At 42.1% G+C, this 18,663-nt stretch overlaps 1 protein-coding gene across 5 annotated transcripts in view; it reads left to right on the top strand.

Moving 5' to 3' along the window:
* Positions 1 to 18,663, top strand: part of LOC139675769 (catenin alpha-3) — a 183,992-nt gene that overhangs the window by 109,913 nt on the left and 55,416 nt on the right. For all 5 annotated transcript variants that reach the window (XM_071563844.1, XM_071563842.1, XM_071563847.1 and 2 more), the window contains one exon: positions 11,858 to 11,950. In XM_071563844.1, coding sequence (XP_071419945.1) covers positions 11,858 to 11,950 — 93 coding nt within the window. The remainder of the gene's footprint in view (positions 1 to 11,857; positions 11,951 to 18,663) is intronic.

Genomic DNA, 18,663 nt, shown 5'->3' with positions numbered 1-18,663 from the left:
GCTTTGGGGCACCAGTAGTGCAGACCTCAGTGAAGTTGGTGTGGTTATGCACTGGAGTGGGTTGACCCTGCTGGCTGCCAGGAACCCACTGAGGGCCATCTCTGCCTCCCCTCTGCAACTGGGCAGGGCAGAGAAAATACAGGGAAGGATTCCTGAGTTCAGAGCTGGCAGATGTCACTTGCTGATCACCATCATGGCCAAATATTAATATTAATTAAATTTATTACTGACAGAATCAGAGCAGGAGAGTGAGAAGTAAAATAAACCCACCTTCCCCCCACCCCTCCTTCCTTCCACGTTCTGCCTCCTCCCCCTCAGTGGTGCAGGGAATGGGAATGGAGGTCCCAGGCAGTTGTTGGTTGTGCTGCTGTCAGGGAGAGGAGCTGGAGACCTCCCCTTGCTCTGTGGGGTCCCTGCCCCAGGAGACAGTCCTGCAGGAGCCTCTCCAGGGTGAGGCCATCCCATGGATAGCAGTACCTGGGTCACTTCTCCGTGGGGTGCATAAGTTGGAATTCATGTGCCTGGCAGACCATTCCTGTACTGAGATACCTTGGCCATCACATCAACTACATTCTATAGTGCCTCAACTCATGTTAGTTTATCAGGGGAGTTTATTCTCATGGGTAAAACCAAACCTTTTCAGGAGGTTTGAAGCCAGATCTAGTTTTCATACTTAACTGACTGAAAAGGTTTTATTAAAATTGCTCATGTGCTTTATCAGTTTCCACTAAAACTTAAAAATATGGGTAGGCAGCACCAATGACAAACCAAATAAATACCACTGATACTTCTCTAACAAGTACTGATTTTGCATTTAAAATCTCCCTGTATTCTGTTCTATTAAGAGAGACTCATTTTTAATTTTCTAAATCCATTGCCATGGGATAAAAATGTTGCTATCAGCATCAGTTACTGATTGAATTGAGACTGGTTGTGGTTAATTCATGTTTAGATTCATTAGTTCCTGCCTGTTCACCTACTGTTCAAGTGAGATAATACTGGAGATCTCTGAAAGACCAATTTCACCCCATGAAATCAAGCAGGATTTTATTGAGGCACAGTTGGTTGCAGTTACTCTCCTTCACAGGTACCTCAGTTAAAAATAAAGCAAGAGGGGTTTTATGGTCCCAAGATGAGCAGTGAGAACCTGTAATTCCCTGGTTGTTTAACCAAGAGCACAGTAATTTATTGCAACTGCAATAACCAGAGCATTAGGAAATGTAACCTCTGAGAAAAACAGTGACTTGGTTAGTCCTAATTAGCACAGGGAGTGCAGAACCAAAGAGGAGAGAGAAGGGAAAGGTGGGAGAGCTGTTTTACCTGATATAAAATGTTGCACAGGAGTGGAGAAAATCTGTGTTGCATGTCATGGTGGGTACAGAGAAAATAAACTCTGGCTGCATGTGGAAGGTTCAGTTTAGACATGAGGAAAACCAGATTTCATATGTAAGATTGTGTTTGATTTTCAGAAATATTAAGGATCTTGTGTGAGTTTTTCTGCCATTTCTACCTCAGTCTGTTAGCAAATTACAGAGCTGTGTTGAATACCTTCCCTTCCATTTCACTGGGCAGCAGAGGCTGTCAAAACTTCAAATTGGGGAGAAATGTGCAAAGGGAAAGTAGAGATCTGAATTAATTTCTCAATTGATGTCTTAGAGGGGAATATTCCTTACTGTCTTTCACATAACTTGCTCATGAAACCTTTCCAGATTAAAGAATTAATTCCACATATAAACCCAAGAATTTCCCATGGCCTGTTAGATGTAATGAGACACTTTACTACAAAGCTGTTGTATGATTCTCTTTAGCATCTACAAAAAGTCTCACAAAATCATGTAATAACTAGTTTGTTCAGAAGCAAGATTTGAAACAGTGTACTTTGAGGGGTGGTTGTGTGTGTTTGATTCCACTTTGCTTGGGAGTGAAGGCTGTCAGCCTCCTAAAGCCCAGTCAGGTTAGTGATTTGAGACACGAGGGCTGCTTTGCACAGTGATGGCCCTGATGGGTTCCTTAGTTCCACCTCAGCTGGCACTGATCATTCAGCTGCACATTATTGGTTACTCAATGACTGCATGTGGGTGGATGAGTGTTCTGGGTGTCTGAAGCCTCTCGATAATTAAAAGCAGGAATGGAAGTAATGGATGTAGGATTCATAACTAGGGTGGTTTTATTTCCATTGTCTTAATGTCTGGGAGGAAGAGCTGCTAAAATGGAGGAATTTACACTTAGCACTAGGTGGGAGTCCTGGGAAGGATGATGGCAGTGTCCCTGTGCTTGGAGAAGCAGGCTGTGCATCACACTGTGCATTTTTCACTAATGCTTGGGGTTTTGATGGACAGGCTTATTCTGTGTGTCTTTGTTAAAGGTGATCTGTTTTATGGCAGGTCACATAATAGAGAGGGTTTGTTGAGACTGAAGAGACTTGAGCAGATCTGGAGGCAGTAGGTAATAATTTCATCTACTCCAGTCTGAGAAATGTACTTACCTGGCAACCTTTTGCTAAGGGATATATTAATGTATCCAAGGGAACATTTTCAGTGTGATCATTTAACATAATTCATTTAAGAGAAACAGATTGATTTGGCATGTTAAAGAAAAACCTTTGCTGAAGTGGCTACCGTTGCTCAGACTTTATTCATCTGATAAATGTACATTTTTTCTGGAATTCTAAATTATCTGGGTTTTGTTCATTTCTTGTCCTTTCTGAGCATGGAAATGTCTACTTGAGACAGTCAAACTGTGAGGTATTCCCTGCACCTTTTTTATTTAACATATTGATATATTTCCAAAACAGTTTCTTATCTGCATTTCTTAGGCCAGTCTGCCTTGAAACAGTGTTTTTGGTTTGGCTTTGGGAATGAGGCTTTGGAATATCCCATCTTTCTCCAAGAAAATAATGGAGTCTTCTAGAGAGGAAAGGGAGTTTCTGCAGGAAGGCAGAGGCTGAGTCAGGTGGTTTTAAACTGTAATTTCAAATCTCTGGTTCACAGAAGTAGATTTATGTTACCACTCCTCACTCCTCCCTATCCTGAGCATTGTGGAAAGTTCACCATTAGGTGAGATGAAAATGCAAACAAAATGTTGAAATGAAAAGGCACAGAAGCCTGAAAGATGAGGGAGGAAGGAAGGAAGCAAAGGCTGTAGTTAAAACTACCTGGAACCTGTGGCTGGATGCAAGTGGATCTTCACTGTAATCATTCCCTCTGCTCTGGGGGTTTCCCTGCCTTCCATGAGCAGGGTGTTAACTGGCTGTGCCTTCCAAGCCTCTGGGGATGGAGACTACACAACCTCACAGGGAGCAGGGTTTCCCTTACACCCAGGCTGAGCCACTCTTGTTCCTGCTTGTACCTCCACAGAAGGCAGAACAGGAGCAGTTCCCTCAGCATCTCCTTGTAACACCAGAGTTGCAGCCACCAGCTGTGTTGATGGTCCTCTGCTGACCTCCTTCCTTGGGTGGGGGCCAAAACTGGAAGCAGCAGCAGTCAGGGTCTGCCTAAGGAGAGCCAGGCCAAGGCAGGTGGTGGTGTCCCTCAGTTTGCTCTCCCTGCTGTGGTTCTCCCAGCCTGGGATGCTGTTGGTGTGTGCTGCTGCCAGGGCACACTTGGGCTCATGCCCAGTGCTCTGTGTGCCAAGAGCCCCAAGTTCTTTGCAGCTGGTCTGCTCCCAAGTCAGGCAGCCCCAGCTTGTTTTGTTTGTAGCTTCTCCCTTCCTAGGTGCCAGTATTAGCATTTTCTGTGGTGAATTTTAGAAGATTCCTGTCAGTCCATTCCTCCAATGTGCATAAACTCATCTCAGAGGCTGCCCTGCCCTTAAGTGCAGTGACAGTTCCCCATCTGGTGTCACGTGAAAACTTGTGGAATGTGCTGTCCATCAGTTCCTGCAGACCCTTGGTAGGAATGTCATACAGGACTGGTGTTGGGATAGACATCCGTGGTCCTGCTCTTGTTCCAGCCATCAGGCAGGGCACAGCCCATGGACCACTGCCCTCTGAGCCACTGAATCACAGAATCATAGAATCAGCTGGGTTGGAAGAGACCTCTGAGATCATCAGTCCAACCCTTGATCCAACCCCACTGTGGTCACCAGCCCATGGCACTGAGGGACACATCCAGTCTCATCTTAAACACCTCCAGGGATGGGAAATCCACCCCCTCTCTGGGCAGCCCATTCCAATGCCTGAGCACTCTCTCTGCAAAGAATTTCTTCCTGATATCCAACCTAAACCTCCCCTGGCAGAGCTTAAGCCCGTGCCCTCTTGTCCTGCTGTTGGTTGCCTGAGAGAAGAGACCAATCCCCACCTGGCTACAACATCCTTTCAGGGAGTTGTAGAGAGTGATGAGGTCCCACCTGAGCCTCCTCATCTCCAGTTTTCCTCCATGCAGTTGTTTACTATCCAAAGTCTAATGTCCCACCTTGGTGACACAAACTGGGAGGTGATGTGAAGAGCCTTTTAAAATGATACTCACTGTTGTACCCTCACCCAGAAATGTGGGAGAAAGCAGTCAGGTTGAGGCATGATTGCCCTTGGGAAATCCATGATAACTATTCCTAGTCACCAGTGTGTCCTTCATGTGCCTGGCAGTGCATTCCAGGAGGAGTCAGTGCATGACATTCCCACGGACTGACAGGAGGGTGAGCAACCTGTACCTTGCCAGTTGTTCTTCTGGCCTTTATTAAAAATGGGACCTGTTAGGAATTTTTTCAAAGTCAAAGTGCAGAGCACCTGTGGTTGCCTTTGGAATTACCCAGCCCTACAGTAATGATGTTTTAGACTGCTTTTAACACACACAGATGAGATAGAGAACACAAGTTCTATTCTCTTCTCATTTTCTAATGTTGAAGTGATGTTTGGAAATGAAGTCTTTTATTTCAAACACAACTATATAACTGGTAGGCCATGTATAATTTCCTGTATAAGGATTGCTAGCAAAAGAACAATGGCTCAGTTGGCTTTTCACTGTCTGTTTTCAAACAACTTTAGAAGTATTTCCATTATAAATGGAGTGTCTTAATTAGCTTCCCACTAGATGGAGCAAATGTATGTCAGCCCAGCAGAGGAATCAGGTAATACATTTTAGATCAGCAGAGCAACAAATGACTTTTATTAAAAACTGCTGTTCTGTTCTTGTTAATGATTAGTTTTCTGAGTTTAAAGTGAAAGCTTCTAAGCCTGGTGGTGAAGTTTCCTACTTACTAAGCATAAGCAAAGGATACACTGTGCATGGAGCTGTGTGTCAGTTGTCATGGCTTCGTGGAGGGAAGGTAGCACTTGGGTTACAACAGAGGTTGTCATTGTAGTAGCTGTGTTTGATCAGATTTTCTGTTATTTGGGATTTGAAATTGTTCTTTAAAAGTCATACCCGAATAAGTTCTTACTTGAAAGGAAATAACTAGGAAAAGTAAAGAAGCTTTTGGGTTTCTCTGTGAGTCCTCAGGTACGTGGTGAAGGATTTGTACCCCTGAAATCTTTGCTTCTTTTCTGGTCAGGCTGTTGGTTTTATAAAAACTGCGACCCTGTTTGTAACTCTTACCCATCTTTAGACCCTTACAGCTACAGTACCATTCATTACTGGTTGGGATTTTCAGGCAGCTTTCAAGTTTTCCCCAACTTTTTAGACTTAAATATATGTTCAGAGCTTTTGCCCAGCATAACTAGGTCAGTATTTTCAGGAATCAATCTCCCTTTGGGTTGCTGTAGGCACTATGTGAGAGTGGCAAACCCACCAAGTACCATCAGGGAGAGGCAGGGGCAGGGAACCAAAGCAGGGCTGAAAGGCACATTTCCAACACAAGAAGTGTAGCTTAGCATAGAAAATAGGTGCCAAAACTCTCTGTGACACTTTACTCAGCTGTGCCAACTTCACAGTTTTTATTTAAAAGATTTTCAGAAGGCAGTACTCAAAAAGTTTCACTTTAAATTTTGCAGTTACACTGCTCAGTTCAGACCCTTCCTGTCTCCTGGCCATTTACTAAGAAGATCATTATCCTGATGTATCCTCTGGGTTTGTCCCATGGAATCACGTTCATCTGTCCAGCTGATTCTAATGGTGATTAACCTTAAATTGTTCTGTCTTAATCTCCTGGAATAGAATTTTCTAAGTTGACTTACTGTTAAGAGGGCAAGCAAAACCTCCTGGCATCCAGTAATAACAGGGCAACTTCTGGCCCACACTATGAGTTCACAGCTTTTATTAGTTTTAAAACCTCCACTCTTTATTGTATAACATCATCTTTTATTATCAAAAATACTTCAATCATTCAGTGTCAAAGGGCATCATTTAATATCAGAATTGATTAAGTTCTTTGGCCTTCACCAGAGTTTAGATTCTCACTAATCTTACCTGGAATTACAGCTTAAACATAAAAAATTGTTTTGCAAAATTTTCTGTGTTAGTAAGAAGAAATATTTGTCCCCTACCTTTGCAATTGACCTATTTGTAATGTGTACAGGCTATGGCAGGATAATTACTGCATTACTTGATGAGGAATTCCTTGCCAGTGCTTGGTGACAATTCTGCTGTCAGAGTTCTGATGTCTGGTTTCATTAATGATTTGTCAGCTTTACATTAATAATGCCACATATAATGAGGCATGGAAAAGATGCCTTTTTAAGGGAAGTGCCAAGAATGGATTTCAAGAATAGACATATGATCATTTTTAATAGAGGGCATGGTATTTGCCAGAGCATTGAGATGTCACAATATTGACAGACTAAGAACACAGGATTTTAGTTTGCCCTTTATAATGGGGTGTTTATTGTTCTCAACACTCTAAATAATTGCTTTAAGTGAAAACCTGAAAAGTACTTTTAATGACTAGATAGCAACAGTCGTCTGAGGTTCTTAGTAAATTAGTCATCAAAAACAAAAATGCTTGCAATTTCTTGTTCTCTTTCTAGTGCCTCAGAACTGTTGCTCTGGCAGCCTGTCATCTGGCAGAATAAAGGCTGTGATAATGGTGGATATTGTGACTAATACACAGAAATAGCAGGCAGTAGCAAAGGGATTGCAGAGCACAGTATTTGTGCCTTTGTGACACACATACCTTGGTTTGTTGCACTGAATGACGTGTGGCTTGACATGATGGAATTTTCAAAATATGGGCATTAGACAAATGTCCACAGTAGAACAGATAATCTCTTTAAATCCACTGTGTGCTCAGTGAAGGACTTAATAGACAACTCTGATCCTCCTGGAGTGCACACAAGCATTTCTGTTGCTGCTGTGGTATTTCCATGGCACAAATAACTGCATTTTTGCAGCAGCAGAATAAAGACATCACTCATCAAGGCAGCTGCTGTGAAGGTGTCAGTCTGCTCTGCATTTTAGTATTGATTTGGGAGAAAGAATGACTGATGGGGCTGGAGAAACCAAGATAAGATAAAACATAAGAGCTTAGAATGACAGTTGAAAGGTCAGCATTTAATTGAACCTCAGATGAGAGTGGACAGCTTCCTTTCACCTCACAATGCCTCTTTGTCCACATTTACATTGTGTGTCTGGAGATTTTAGACCTGGCTCTGCATTATGTTCTATCAGCTGAGACCTTTCTTTGCAGGATTGATGGTTTCATGTGTATGCAAACTCTGAAAACGAAGGGTCTAGGTAAAATTGCTTGGATAATCACTTTTGAGGAGGGTTTGCATAAAAACCTTTGTGTTGGAGAAAATGCTGTGAAATCCAGTCAAACACATTGTTCTACAAAGCTTGGATTAAAGAGCAAATAAGCCAAAGAGCCCGTTTGCAACCAGTGTGGAAAAACTGGCAGAGTTCTAAAGACTCAGGCCAGACTTCAGATGTCTTAATTATTCTCTCAAAATCCTAGTAGAAAAGCAAATTAAAAGGTCTGTCATCAGAGAGTGTTTTTCATTTCAGAGCTGAGAAGGTAATTCATATCCTGAAACCACCCAGGTGCAATTGTAATGACTTGCTGTTGCAGCCTGGAGTGGAGCACCAGGGAGGGGTAAAATTCATCAGTATCAGACACTGCTGTGGAGACGATGTGAGTCCTCAGGCTGAGCCTCCAGTGCCAACCCCACCGAGAATGCAGAGTAATTACAGTCACTGAAATGTGCAAAGGAATCCATGCAGCCTGTGTGCCTTGTCAGCAGCAGTGGTGTGATTACAGCCTTAAATGCCTCTGACAAAGGACCAGAATCTCAGCCCCTGTGCCCCTGTCCCATCCCACCTCTGCTCCTGCACCCAGCTGTGGGTCGTCATTACATTTGTGAATCACACAGAATCACACACAGACTGTTCTGAGTGGGAAGGGACCCACAAGGACCATCGAGTCCAACCCTTCAGTCAGTGGCCCACACAGGGGATTGAACCCATGGCCTTGGCATTATTACAGCCAAGTTTTAACCAACTGAGCTGATCTCAGTCTTTCCATTCCCATGTTTGGAGGCTGCTCAGGCTGCAGCTTACACAGAATTTCCCCCCTCCTGCAGCACCCCTAGGGGAGACTATTCAACAGTTCTGCTCCTATGACTGCTGGAAACCAGCTCCCAATTTTTTCTGTTTATTTCTAAACTCTCTTTGCCACTATGCTGCACACATGAGTTTGTAGGTTGCTGCTGGCTGAGGTCTTGTGCAGGATTTCATTTGACCTCAATGTTCTTCCTTAACTTTACTGCAAATTCCATACTTTGATGTCTTAATAGTGAATTTGCTGTTTATTTCTTGTGTTCCTGTTGTCACTGAGCACAATACCTGACTCTTTCCCTCTTCTGTCACTTGCTGTTGTGGAGACTCCTGTTAGGAAGGATACCTACAGTTTATGTCAGAGCCCTAAATACTCAACCTTAAACAATACTGTCAAGTTGATCCTATGTTTCTAACCCCAGTCTTCGAGCTCTGCTGTTCTCCCTGGGCAAGAGTCCTGTTTATTGATGGTAGCACCATATTTTGTGCTTCGTGTCTAAAAACTACTATAGTTTATGGTTTGTGATTGAAGATTTGATAAATCAACAGTTTCTTTCTTCTTGAAACTTTGTCCTTAGTCTTGAGTAACTGGACAGGTTTGGTTTTTAATTTTTCTGAATTCTGTAGTTGCGGAATTCCAAACCTGGCAGATCTGGACTTTGGAGGGAATGGAGTTTCTGCAAGAACTCCACTGGGGTGTACTCTGAAGGTTAATAAAATGAGCTTTCTGCAAGGAACTTCTCATCCCAGCCACAAATAAACTTTATTACCCTGAAAAGAGCATATGCATTGTTAAAAACCCAAAAAGTTTTCTGACAACAAATATCCTGGGAGGGGTTCAGGTGGGCACTGAGTCTCTGAGCCCTCGCTCTGCACAGGAGGGAGGAACTGCGGAGGGATCCCTGTGCCAGTGCAGCTGCAGAGAGCCCTCTGCCCTGCTAGTTGCAGTTTTTAAAGTGCCCCATCAGATGAACAGGATGATGGTTTTGTCTTTGGAAAGCTTTCCTGAGCCTGTCATGTGGAGGTGTCTCATACCAGAGTCGTTTGGCAACCTCTTCACTTGTTGAGGTTTCCATATGAAGCTGGTAATGTTTACACAGCTCAGCTTCACAAAAAAATGGTATTAATAGAACTCTACAAAATTCTCTCAATGCCTGTAAAATCATCTTTTTGTAAACATATGGAGTTTGCTGTGGGGCCGTAATCATAGAATGGAATCATAGAATGGACTGGGTTGGAAAAGACCTCCGAGATCATCAAGTCCAACCCTTGGTCCAACTCCAGTCCCTTTACCAGATCATGGCACTCAGTGCCACGGCCAATGGTGTAAAGCTCTTACAGAAATCCCCTAAAATTCACTTACAAATAATGTGACTGTCTAAAATTATTATCCATTCTGCCCTGCCCCAACATTTTGTACTCCATGTCTGCAGGAGAAAGAAACCCTGTACTGGGAATATGGGATTGTCAGAGATTCCCAGGTTATATATTCCCCCAGGAAGAGAAGGTGACCTGCTCTCCTGAATGCAGCTTTATGATTGCTGGGGGAAAAAAAACATAACTAATTTTATAAAAACCTAAGAATGGCAATATGTTCTAATTTTTTTTAATAATAACCCAAGTATAGTGTATCTTTAAAAAGAAAGTGACTTTTTTTTTGCTATAAGCTGAGTCAAGGCCATTACCTGCCTGAGGGCCCTGCTCAGTGTGATGCTGAGAAGCTGAAGTTACTCTGCTTTAATAACCTCTCTGTTATTGGCCCTCTAATAAGACTGTCTGTATGTGTTTCAGCTGGAGTGGGCTTGTGATATTTTATTTATTGCAGGGTTAGCCACCCACAACAAAATTTCATTTTGCTTCCACACTGTAGATTTTTCAAACAACTTTTGTAACCTTTGGATACTTTGGAATTCTTCCTGTATTTAATTCCAGGACTGAAACTGAGACTTCATCACACTGTTAGTCTTTGCCTGAAAATAAGATTTTTCTTTTCCCACTTTACCAGTATAACATTATGCTCATCTTCACCCCAAAATGGATTGCCTGTTTTCTTGAGGAAGTTTAGGTGTATTTTTTACCACCAGTGTTTTATTTCTTCCAACTTGTGTACCAGCTTGGAGTTCTTTATTTCTTACAGTGTTACCTCACAGAAACTATTGTTTTCTTCAGTGAGTGAACTTGGTTTGTGTGCTCCTGAAGTAATGGAGTGCTGTTTGAACCTTGTCTCAAGGCTGATGTTGAGTTCTGTACCACCCTCTGACTGCAAAGGTTCTTTCCCAACTGGTACAAATGAACGCAGGTGGATTAGTTCAGTTTAACATAATTACAGTGTTGGGTTCCAGAAATAAAATAACACAACCCTACAATGTCCCTCTCAAGAGATCTTCTTTGTATACACCTTGACAGTAAAAATATGAAGGTGAGAACATGGAACAACTCTGGATTGAAAAAATTATGTTTGGCTTGATTGAAAATGGGGTGAAAAGTGATGACCATGTTTGCTCCTGCCTGTCTTTTGGTAAAGTTGTCTGATGGTCCTGCTCTTGTCATGTTTGTCTTGGCACATCATCTTTTGGGGCCCTGAGAATGCCAGGATTTTCTAACTGGAACTCTGAATGTCAAGCTGACAGTAGATCATTCAGTAGTAGATGTCTCACCAGTTATGTGGAATTTAGTTCTGTATATTTTTGGCTCTTAAAAATGTGAATTTACTTGATAGTCAAGAAAAATTTCTTGAGTGCCCTATTGCATTGGCAGAACCAATAATATGTTTGGAATAGTTCATGATCCTGGAGGCATTGTGTGCTTCACTGCTCCATTGCACAGTGTTTTGTTAATATGAGAAAACTTACTTTTGATGTTTTATTTATTGTCCTTTATAAAGTCATGTTCATTGTGCCTTTTTCACTACATTTATGGTAAAATTTTGTACTTCTTCATGAAACCCCTTCCTTTTAATAATATTTTGGTAAATGGGAAGGAGTAAATAAATCTGAAGGCCTTGATTGTACAGAGAATTGATTGCTTTTGTCATAAGTTAAACAGAATCCCAGAATTAAATGGCAGTTTAGGTGACAATGAGGAACAGACAGTGAGATATGAAATAATAATGCCATGTATACAAATAGCAAATCAGAGCTGCTTAATTTTCCTGTGGTGCAGGAACTTGTGCTGCTTGATGGAATTGAAAAGTGACACATTTGAAATCCACTCCTGTCATGTAAAGGTTTCTCGTGAGACATGTACATATGTGACTTTGTACCTTCCTTGCAGCAGCAACACGATATTTACCCTCCAAGTTTAGTACCTGCTGGAACAGGACTGGGGTCTGTTTGTCAGACACAATCTTAGACCAAGCTTTAATAAGTTAGACCTGAGCAGCAAAGGTACTAATTGTAGAAGAGAATAACCCATTTGTGGCTGTTGTCCTGCAGACCCCCGAGGAGCTGGAGGAGGTGTCTGACCTGGAGGAGGAGCACGATGCTCGCAGCCGCACCAGCACCCAGACGGAGGGCAAGACTGACCGGGTATGTGCTGCCCCTGCTGGGCACCAGCGCTGGCACCAGGGGCACAGTGCTGCTGGGTGCTGCTCCTGGGAAGCCAGAGAGTCATCCAGCGAGGCATTAAACTCTCCTTTAACTCGTAATAGGTTTCTGAAGGTGTGTGGAGTGCCTAAAGCTGATGTGTTGTTATGGGTTCACCTAGGTGGGCCTAAATTTGGGCTCTGAAGTTTGGATTAGGCCGAAGCTGTCAGCTGACTTGAGCTGGGCTGAGCTAACAGCTGACCTCTTCTAGCCAGTACTTTTGTATTCCATACCACATTATGACATCATCTCCAGGGAAGTAGGAACCAGTGTGGGAGTGGTTAAGGCAGTCGCTTCTCAGCCTCCTCTTGGGAGGACGCACGATGCTGTCCTGGGGGGATGGAGAGGACCAGGCCCACCACTGGCTCACTGGGTATCTCAGGAAAGTAAAATGTGTTGTTCTGGGTCTCTCCTTTCTGCTTGGGTTTGTCTCCCTGGGGAATAAGCTTCTTCTTAAGTAATGTGTAGTTAAGGCAGTAGAATTTGTGTGTTCGTTAAGAAGTTGAGGTGGGGAACTTGTTGTTGTAGACTTGTGTGAGTGTATATTTGTACTCTCTTCTAATTGTTATTGTCTCTTTCTTTCTGTGAAAAATATATGTGGATTTAGTATAAATGCAGTTTGAAGTGTTTTTTTCCTTTCCCCTCTCTGTTCCTCCCTTTCCCTGGTGTTAGGAGGGAGGCTTTTCTCTCTGTGCTTGGGGGGATTGGCAGTTGCTTATCTCAAACCAAGACATGTGTGTGACCTGAAACAGAAAGAGACTGCAATTAAATTGAAAATACTTTGTGAACGTGCAATTAAACAGAAAAATTCTTCTACTTACCGAAAAAATCCAGCAGGTTACAGTGTCATAAATGTGGCCTAATAGAGGCTGGGTTAATAAGGGATGGTTCTTACAAGGGTGTTACTCAAGCCTGCAGTGTGTGACAGCCAAAAATAAGCTCTGCCTGGGAGAAGCTTCACATGCACAGAAGAGAAAGGGTTGTAGCTGCAGTGTCAGCCACGGCAGGGTGTGAGTTACAGACATTTCCTGCTGTGTTCTTGTGTGAGTCTGTTCTGTAGTTTATTCCTTGACAGTGAATCCATGAGAAGATACAAAGAACTTCCTACAGTGTTTGACAATGTCTGTTTTTCTACAAGTTCTGAGTCTGGTATTCCTGTTGTAGCATCATTTAACCTGAGGCCTTGACTGCATCGCTGGCTTTTGTTTCTTCTTTACATTAAAACACTTTCAGGAGCTTGAAAACAGTTTGGAGAGAGCAAGAGTTTTCTTGGTACAAAGTCAGAGTATTTAGCAAACATTCATCTTCTTTCTGTTTCCATTTTCAATGAGGGTTCAGCAAACCTGCTCTCTGTTCACAGCTTTGTGACATGGAGAGATCCATGGGCCAGAAATGTCTGTGTCATTACTTGTTTGCTCCATACCTGGAGCAGCAACAGATCTCTCACTGCTGATTGAGTCCAGTATTACTCCTGTAATGGAAATTATAAATGATAGGATTAGTTGGGGAAAAAGGAAAATTTTCCCTATGAAAATAATTATGCCAAAAAATGGTGGTTTAATTTATTTCTGCTTTTTGCAAACACATTTTTATTCAACAAATATTTTGTTTATTAATACCCTAAATACTAATGAAAAAACACTAACCAAAATGAATGCAGTTCACTGGTGTTCATATATGCAGATCATACGTTAATTAGCTGTAAGTTAATTATTAAAACATTGTGAGAAATGTAGTAACTCTGTGCAAGACCACCTCATACAGTCTTATTTTTCAGTGAATATAATTGGCAATTAAAATATACCAGCTGCCCTTTGCAACTTAAATTAATGTTTGTAAATGTAGGCACATTTTCCTCAAGTAAAAGGCTAAAATTTGTGTTGTGGGTAAGAAAGGCAGAGTTTTCCATCTCATTGTTACCCACACAGAATGACAAGGATTTTTTGGAACAGGTGCTGAGGGTGTGCTTGTTTATTTTCATAAATGCAGCTGAAATTTTTCTCTTACTGGGAAAACAAAAGGAGTAGTTTGTAGGTATTTACCATCAAAATGTAGTAAAGAAAGATCCACCAAGGCTTTAATAGATGACATTTTCATGAATGGTCTTCTCATTCTCAGATAAACCAGAGTACTTCTTTAAAGGGGATGCTTTGTGGAAAGAAAGCCACAAATGTTCAGACAATGGCACAAAGCAAGAAGTAAATGCTGAAGGGGGTGGCTGCCCAGAGCCAGGGCAGTTATTGCTGTTGGAGATACCTCTGGGATGTGCTTCTTGGTATTTAATCTGCAGTGTCAGTGAATCTGCTGGAGTCGTTACAGATAAACTGTGGTTAATACATCTGAAAAAACCCAGTATTTTAACATTCTAGTATGTACATTTCTATTTTTTCATCCATTTCTCCCTGCAATAATACAATTCCTGTAAATGTTGCTTTTTATGGGATCTAGAGAGCAGTCATGGCTTCAAGCCTTATTCTTTATCTTGGAAAAAGTTTTCCTGAATTTCAGATCAAGCTATCAGGGCCATAAGTGGCAGACTACCTCCAAAAGTAATAGAAAATTAAACCTTTGCCTAAATTATACACATCCCCACTCAGCCTAAATCAATATATTGACAGAAACCTGCACATACTTTTTTTCCTTTGAACAGATCTTTGAACAAATTGTTTTGCTGCTGCAGCAAATGGACAATGATTTAAGGCCTCCTTATTTGGCCTGCTATTTGATGTTGGTATTTGAAGATTTATACCCAGAAAGGGTTTAGCAATATGAAGAATGTGTATAGGGAAGATAGATTTTAAGGTTTAGGCAAAGTCTGTGTGATTTTGTGCCCTGCAGCAGCTTCCTGTGCTGGTGGGAGGCTGTTCCATGCAGTGCTGACACCAGGACTGACTGACTGTGTTCCAGAAGGGGTTTGGCAGCACTGCAGAGGAGCCTTTTTTCCTCCCTGAGTTCTTTCTCTTGGGCATTTCAATGATAATAATTCAATTTTATTTATACATGTCTGGCTCCATACTAGTTCTGCATAACAGCACTCTTGGTTCCTCTTGCTTTGTCGGGAGTGTTGTAATTTCTTCTATGCCACATCTCTCACTGCTCCAACAGGGAACTAGTGCCTTTCTTCTTTCTGTTTTTATCACAACATATAAAACCAGATGTGATGTGTGTACGCCACTTGCAACAAAGGCTACATCTTAACTAGCAAATCTCATTTCCCTTATGCAGGAAAAAGTCATGTATTATTAATCACACCTTCTTCAGACTCTGTCTGTATAAAGAGAGAGTACAGGTTAGTGGTGAGGCAGCAGGAGTGAGATTTGACCTTGTATTTATATACCTGACTCATCCTGCAAGTGTTAGTTCCTTGATGTTTTCCCTCAGACAATGCCAGCTTTGTGAGCTGAGTGTGACAGTGCCTGTGGCACCAGCCCCTCTGTGGGACACAGGTGAGCTTGGCCAATGTGCTGGGAGATCCCTGTGATTCAGCTGGATGGGAACACTGAGTGTTATTTGGAGGGGGATTTTACATCCCTGAAGAAGATCCTTAGGATCAAAGCCTTAGCTGCCATAAAAGCAGGTAGTGCTCATGGATCCAAGGGCTTTGGCAGTTGAAAGTTAGACCTCCCTGTGGTTGTGTCTGATTTGTGCAGTCAGCTCTGCAGGCTGAGCATACACTAATTGTGCCTGAGGAGATTTATGCCATCCTGATCAGAGTCGCTCCACTGAGGCAGTTACTGTCTTATTACTGTGTGGGTTGCAGTTGAAGAGAAGGTCCAGTCAGAATTTGCCCAGTTCATTTGCAGCCTTAGAAGACAATGTACATGTTAATGACCAGGGACAAAAATATTTTAGGTGTTTAAAGTTCCTAAATTAGTGACGAGAACAGCTCAGCTTAACTTGAGAGTTCCCGCTGCAGGTTAAGGTGATCCTACTGAAGAAGAGGCAACATGTTTTTAGCTCATAACATAATCCACTTAGGGATGGCAAGAGCAGAACTACTTTCAGGCAACCACCCACCCACATTTTTTTCCCAGAGTTGTGCAGATAATGTTGTGAATGCATTGACAAAAACGTCTGAGAATAAGCTCATGTTCTATACAGGTTTGTTGCAGGCTGTGTTTGTGCAACAATTCTGGGCTGATAAAAAAATTGATTCACGTGTGAATGAGAAAATCCAGGCTGAATTATTTCACTGTTTTATTTGTGTTGCATCTTAAATACAGTGATAATTACACATGTCTGAAAATATACCAAACTCCAAGAAGAGGGCCGAGATATAAAAGCAAACACCAAGAAGAACTGTTGATACTTGCATAGAAAGTGTTTAGAAGGGAAGTTGTTTGCCATCAAATGCATTAGCTATTCTTATTCAAGCAGCAAATACTTCACATCTAAGTTCTGACATTAGCAGAAATGCTGGCATACATTAACAGGAAGCATGTGCTATTTTGTAAATAAAAAGGCCAATTTTAGGCGATTTCATTGGTTTAATTTTTATCAAAGCCACACACAAGCATGAGATAGTGATGATAAGAATTCAAGTGTAATGAAAATAACTACTGTGATTTTGAGTAGGTTCCATGAATAGTAATTTTAACATTTGATACACAGCAAAAGATTTTCTGTGAGTAGTCCTGACCTATCAAAAGCATTTAATTTTCTTGCCAATTTTTAACCCGGTTTCAGTAAAGGGGAGGGATTAGGTTAACGAAGGTCTCAAGGTTGGAGCAGTGTATTATGCACTATTACAGAGTAGGACTGGAAAGCACCCCAAGAGCTCAGCTAATCCAGCCACCTGGCCCCAGGTGGAATAAATACACTCCTTCCTGTTACACACATATTTGTGAGCCATTGCACTGCTGACTCTGCTTAGCTCATTGCTGCAACTGAGGGTTTATTGGGAAGGGTTTTTTCTTTATACCTCATATGTTGCAATTCAGCATGTTAGTACCAGTGTTATCTCTGATGGATACAGAGAATGTGGTGTTTCCTTTCTGTCTGTATAATTCCTTTCCTTACTTGTCCGTCCTTTTCTCTGTCCTCTCTCTTTTGGAAAGTCCAGATTAGATAACCCCAATAACCTCAATTTACCCTTTAAGACAGTGGTTTCTCCATGTCCTTTTGGCCTGATTTTCTTTCCCCTGGATGCTCTGCAGCTGATTAATAACTTCTTACATTTTGTCTCCAGACCATTTATGTTGCTGGATGCATTTGGCCAGCTGTGGTCTCAACAACAAGCACCGGTGGGAGGTTCACACCATTTTGTGTCATGCTTTGGAGTGAGTTTTGAATGAGGTTTGCCTTTTTGCCACCCCCAGGAGTGCCTGGGATGGCTTTGTCTCAGTTCTGTGCCTTTCCTTGGGTGCAAACCCTTGTGCTTTGCTCAGCTGAAATCCATCCATGGTTTTTACAGATCAACACTCAAGTTTCTCAAGATCACCTTGGATTGTAAACCAGGCCTCTTCCACACAGCTACAGCCAGATCATATTTCCCAAGATCATTTACTAGGACAACATGGGTGGAAAAACTCCAGTGAAGCCCACATTTGTGACATGCTGCTTTTTAATCTCTAGGCCTGTAGCCCTGGGACAAAGAAATTAGATTAATGTGACACAGTTGCATCATCTAAGCCAACCTTTTTAGTGAAGGTTGATGCAAAAATGGTATTAAATGATTTTTTCTATTATCTCCCTATCAATGTATCCAGCTAGAGTCTATCTAAAAATACAGGGGAACTATCATGGCAGCACAAATGGGGCATTCTCTGAACTTGTTCAAAGAATGCTGGGCTTCAGCAACTTGCTGCAGTTCTTCAAACTGGGAGAAGACAGTGGTGACAGCAGGCAGCAAACTCCCCCAAAGAAACCCAGCTTCTTTCTCCCTGTTGTCAGTGTCAACCCCCACACAGTTCAGCTTCAGGGTTGTGTGTTCACTGTGCTATGGATTGCTGAGTATCCACCATTCTCTCTTTCACCTCTTTATCCCAACTCAAACTATTATTACCTGAGCACAAAGTTTTGTAAAATACAGTGGACACAACTCATTTTAACACAATCACCTCAGTGGTGTCTTCATAAATGCACTTAATGCATTCAAAACACATCTGCAGAGGAGTTTTTATCTCATGCTCACCCTCCTGATAAAATGGAATCATTGACTCACTGAATGGTTTGGGTTGGAAGGGATCTTAAAGATCATCCAGTTCCAAACTCTGCCCTGGGCAGGGGTGCCATTCCCTGGATCAGTTTGCTCAGGGTTCAGCTCAATACACGTATTTTGTGACAGAGATCTACAAAGTTTGGTCAAGAGAAAACAATTAAAGGGCACAGTTGGAGCTGTTTTGAAATACTTTACTGTCCTTTGAGTGCCGTGGAGGGATCCTGTTCAGTGCCACCAGATGTTCAGCAGGAGCAGAGGTGAGAGGGCCCCTTGTGGCTGCTGAGTCTGTGCTGGAAGAAGAGCTTAGCTCAAATAAGGCAAAGCAGAGACATGAATCAGGTCTTTTGGGATCTCTGCCATTATCTTATAACTTATCTTCTAAGCAGGCTGGTTCGTGTTTTTGCTTGTGAAAGCTCTGAAAAGTTTTTCATGTATTCAGTCAGGAGAGGAGGATTTGTTTCTTTGTAACCTACAAAATTGCAGAAAAACAGAGTTT

Source organism: Pithys albifrons, chromosome 9 (genome assembly GCF_047495875.1).
Source record: "Pithys albifrons albifrons isolate INPA30051 chromosome 9, PitAlb_v1, whole genome shotgun sequence".
Taxonomy (NCBI): Eukaryota; Metazoa; Chordata; class Aves; order Passeriformes; family Thamnophilidae; genus Pithys; species Pithys albifrons.
Note: the sequence above shows the minus strand (reverse complement) of the source record. Positions and strands in the feature narration are given on the sequence as shown.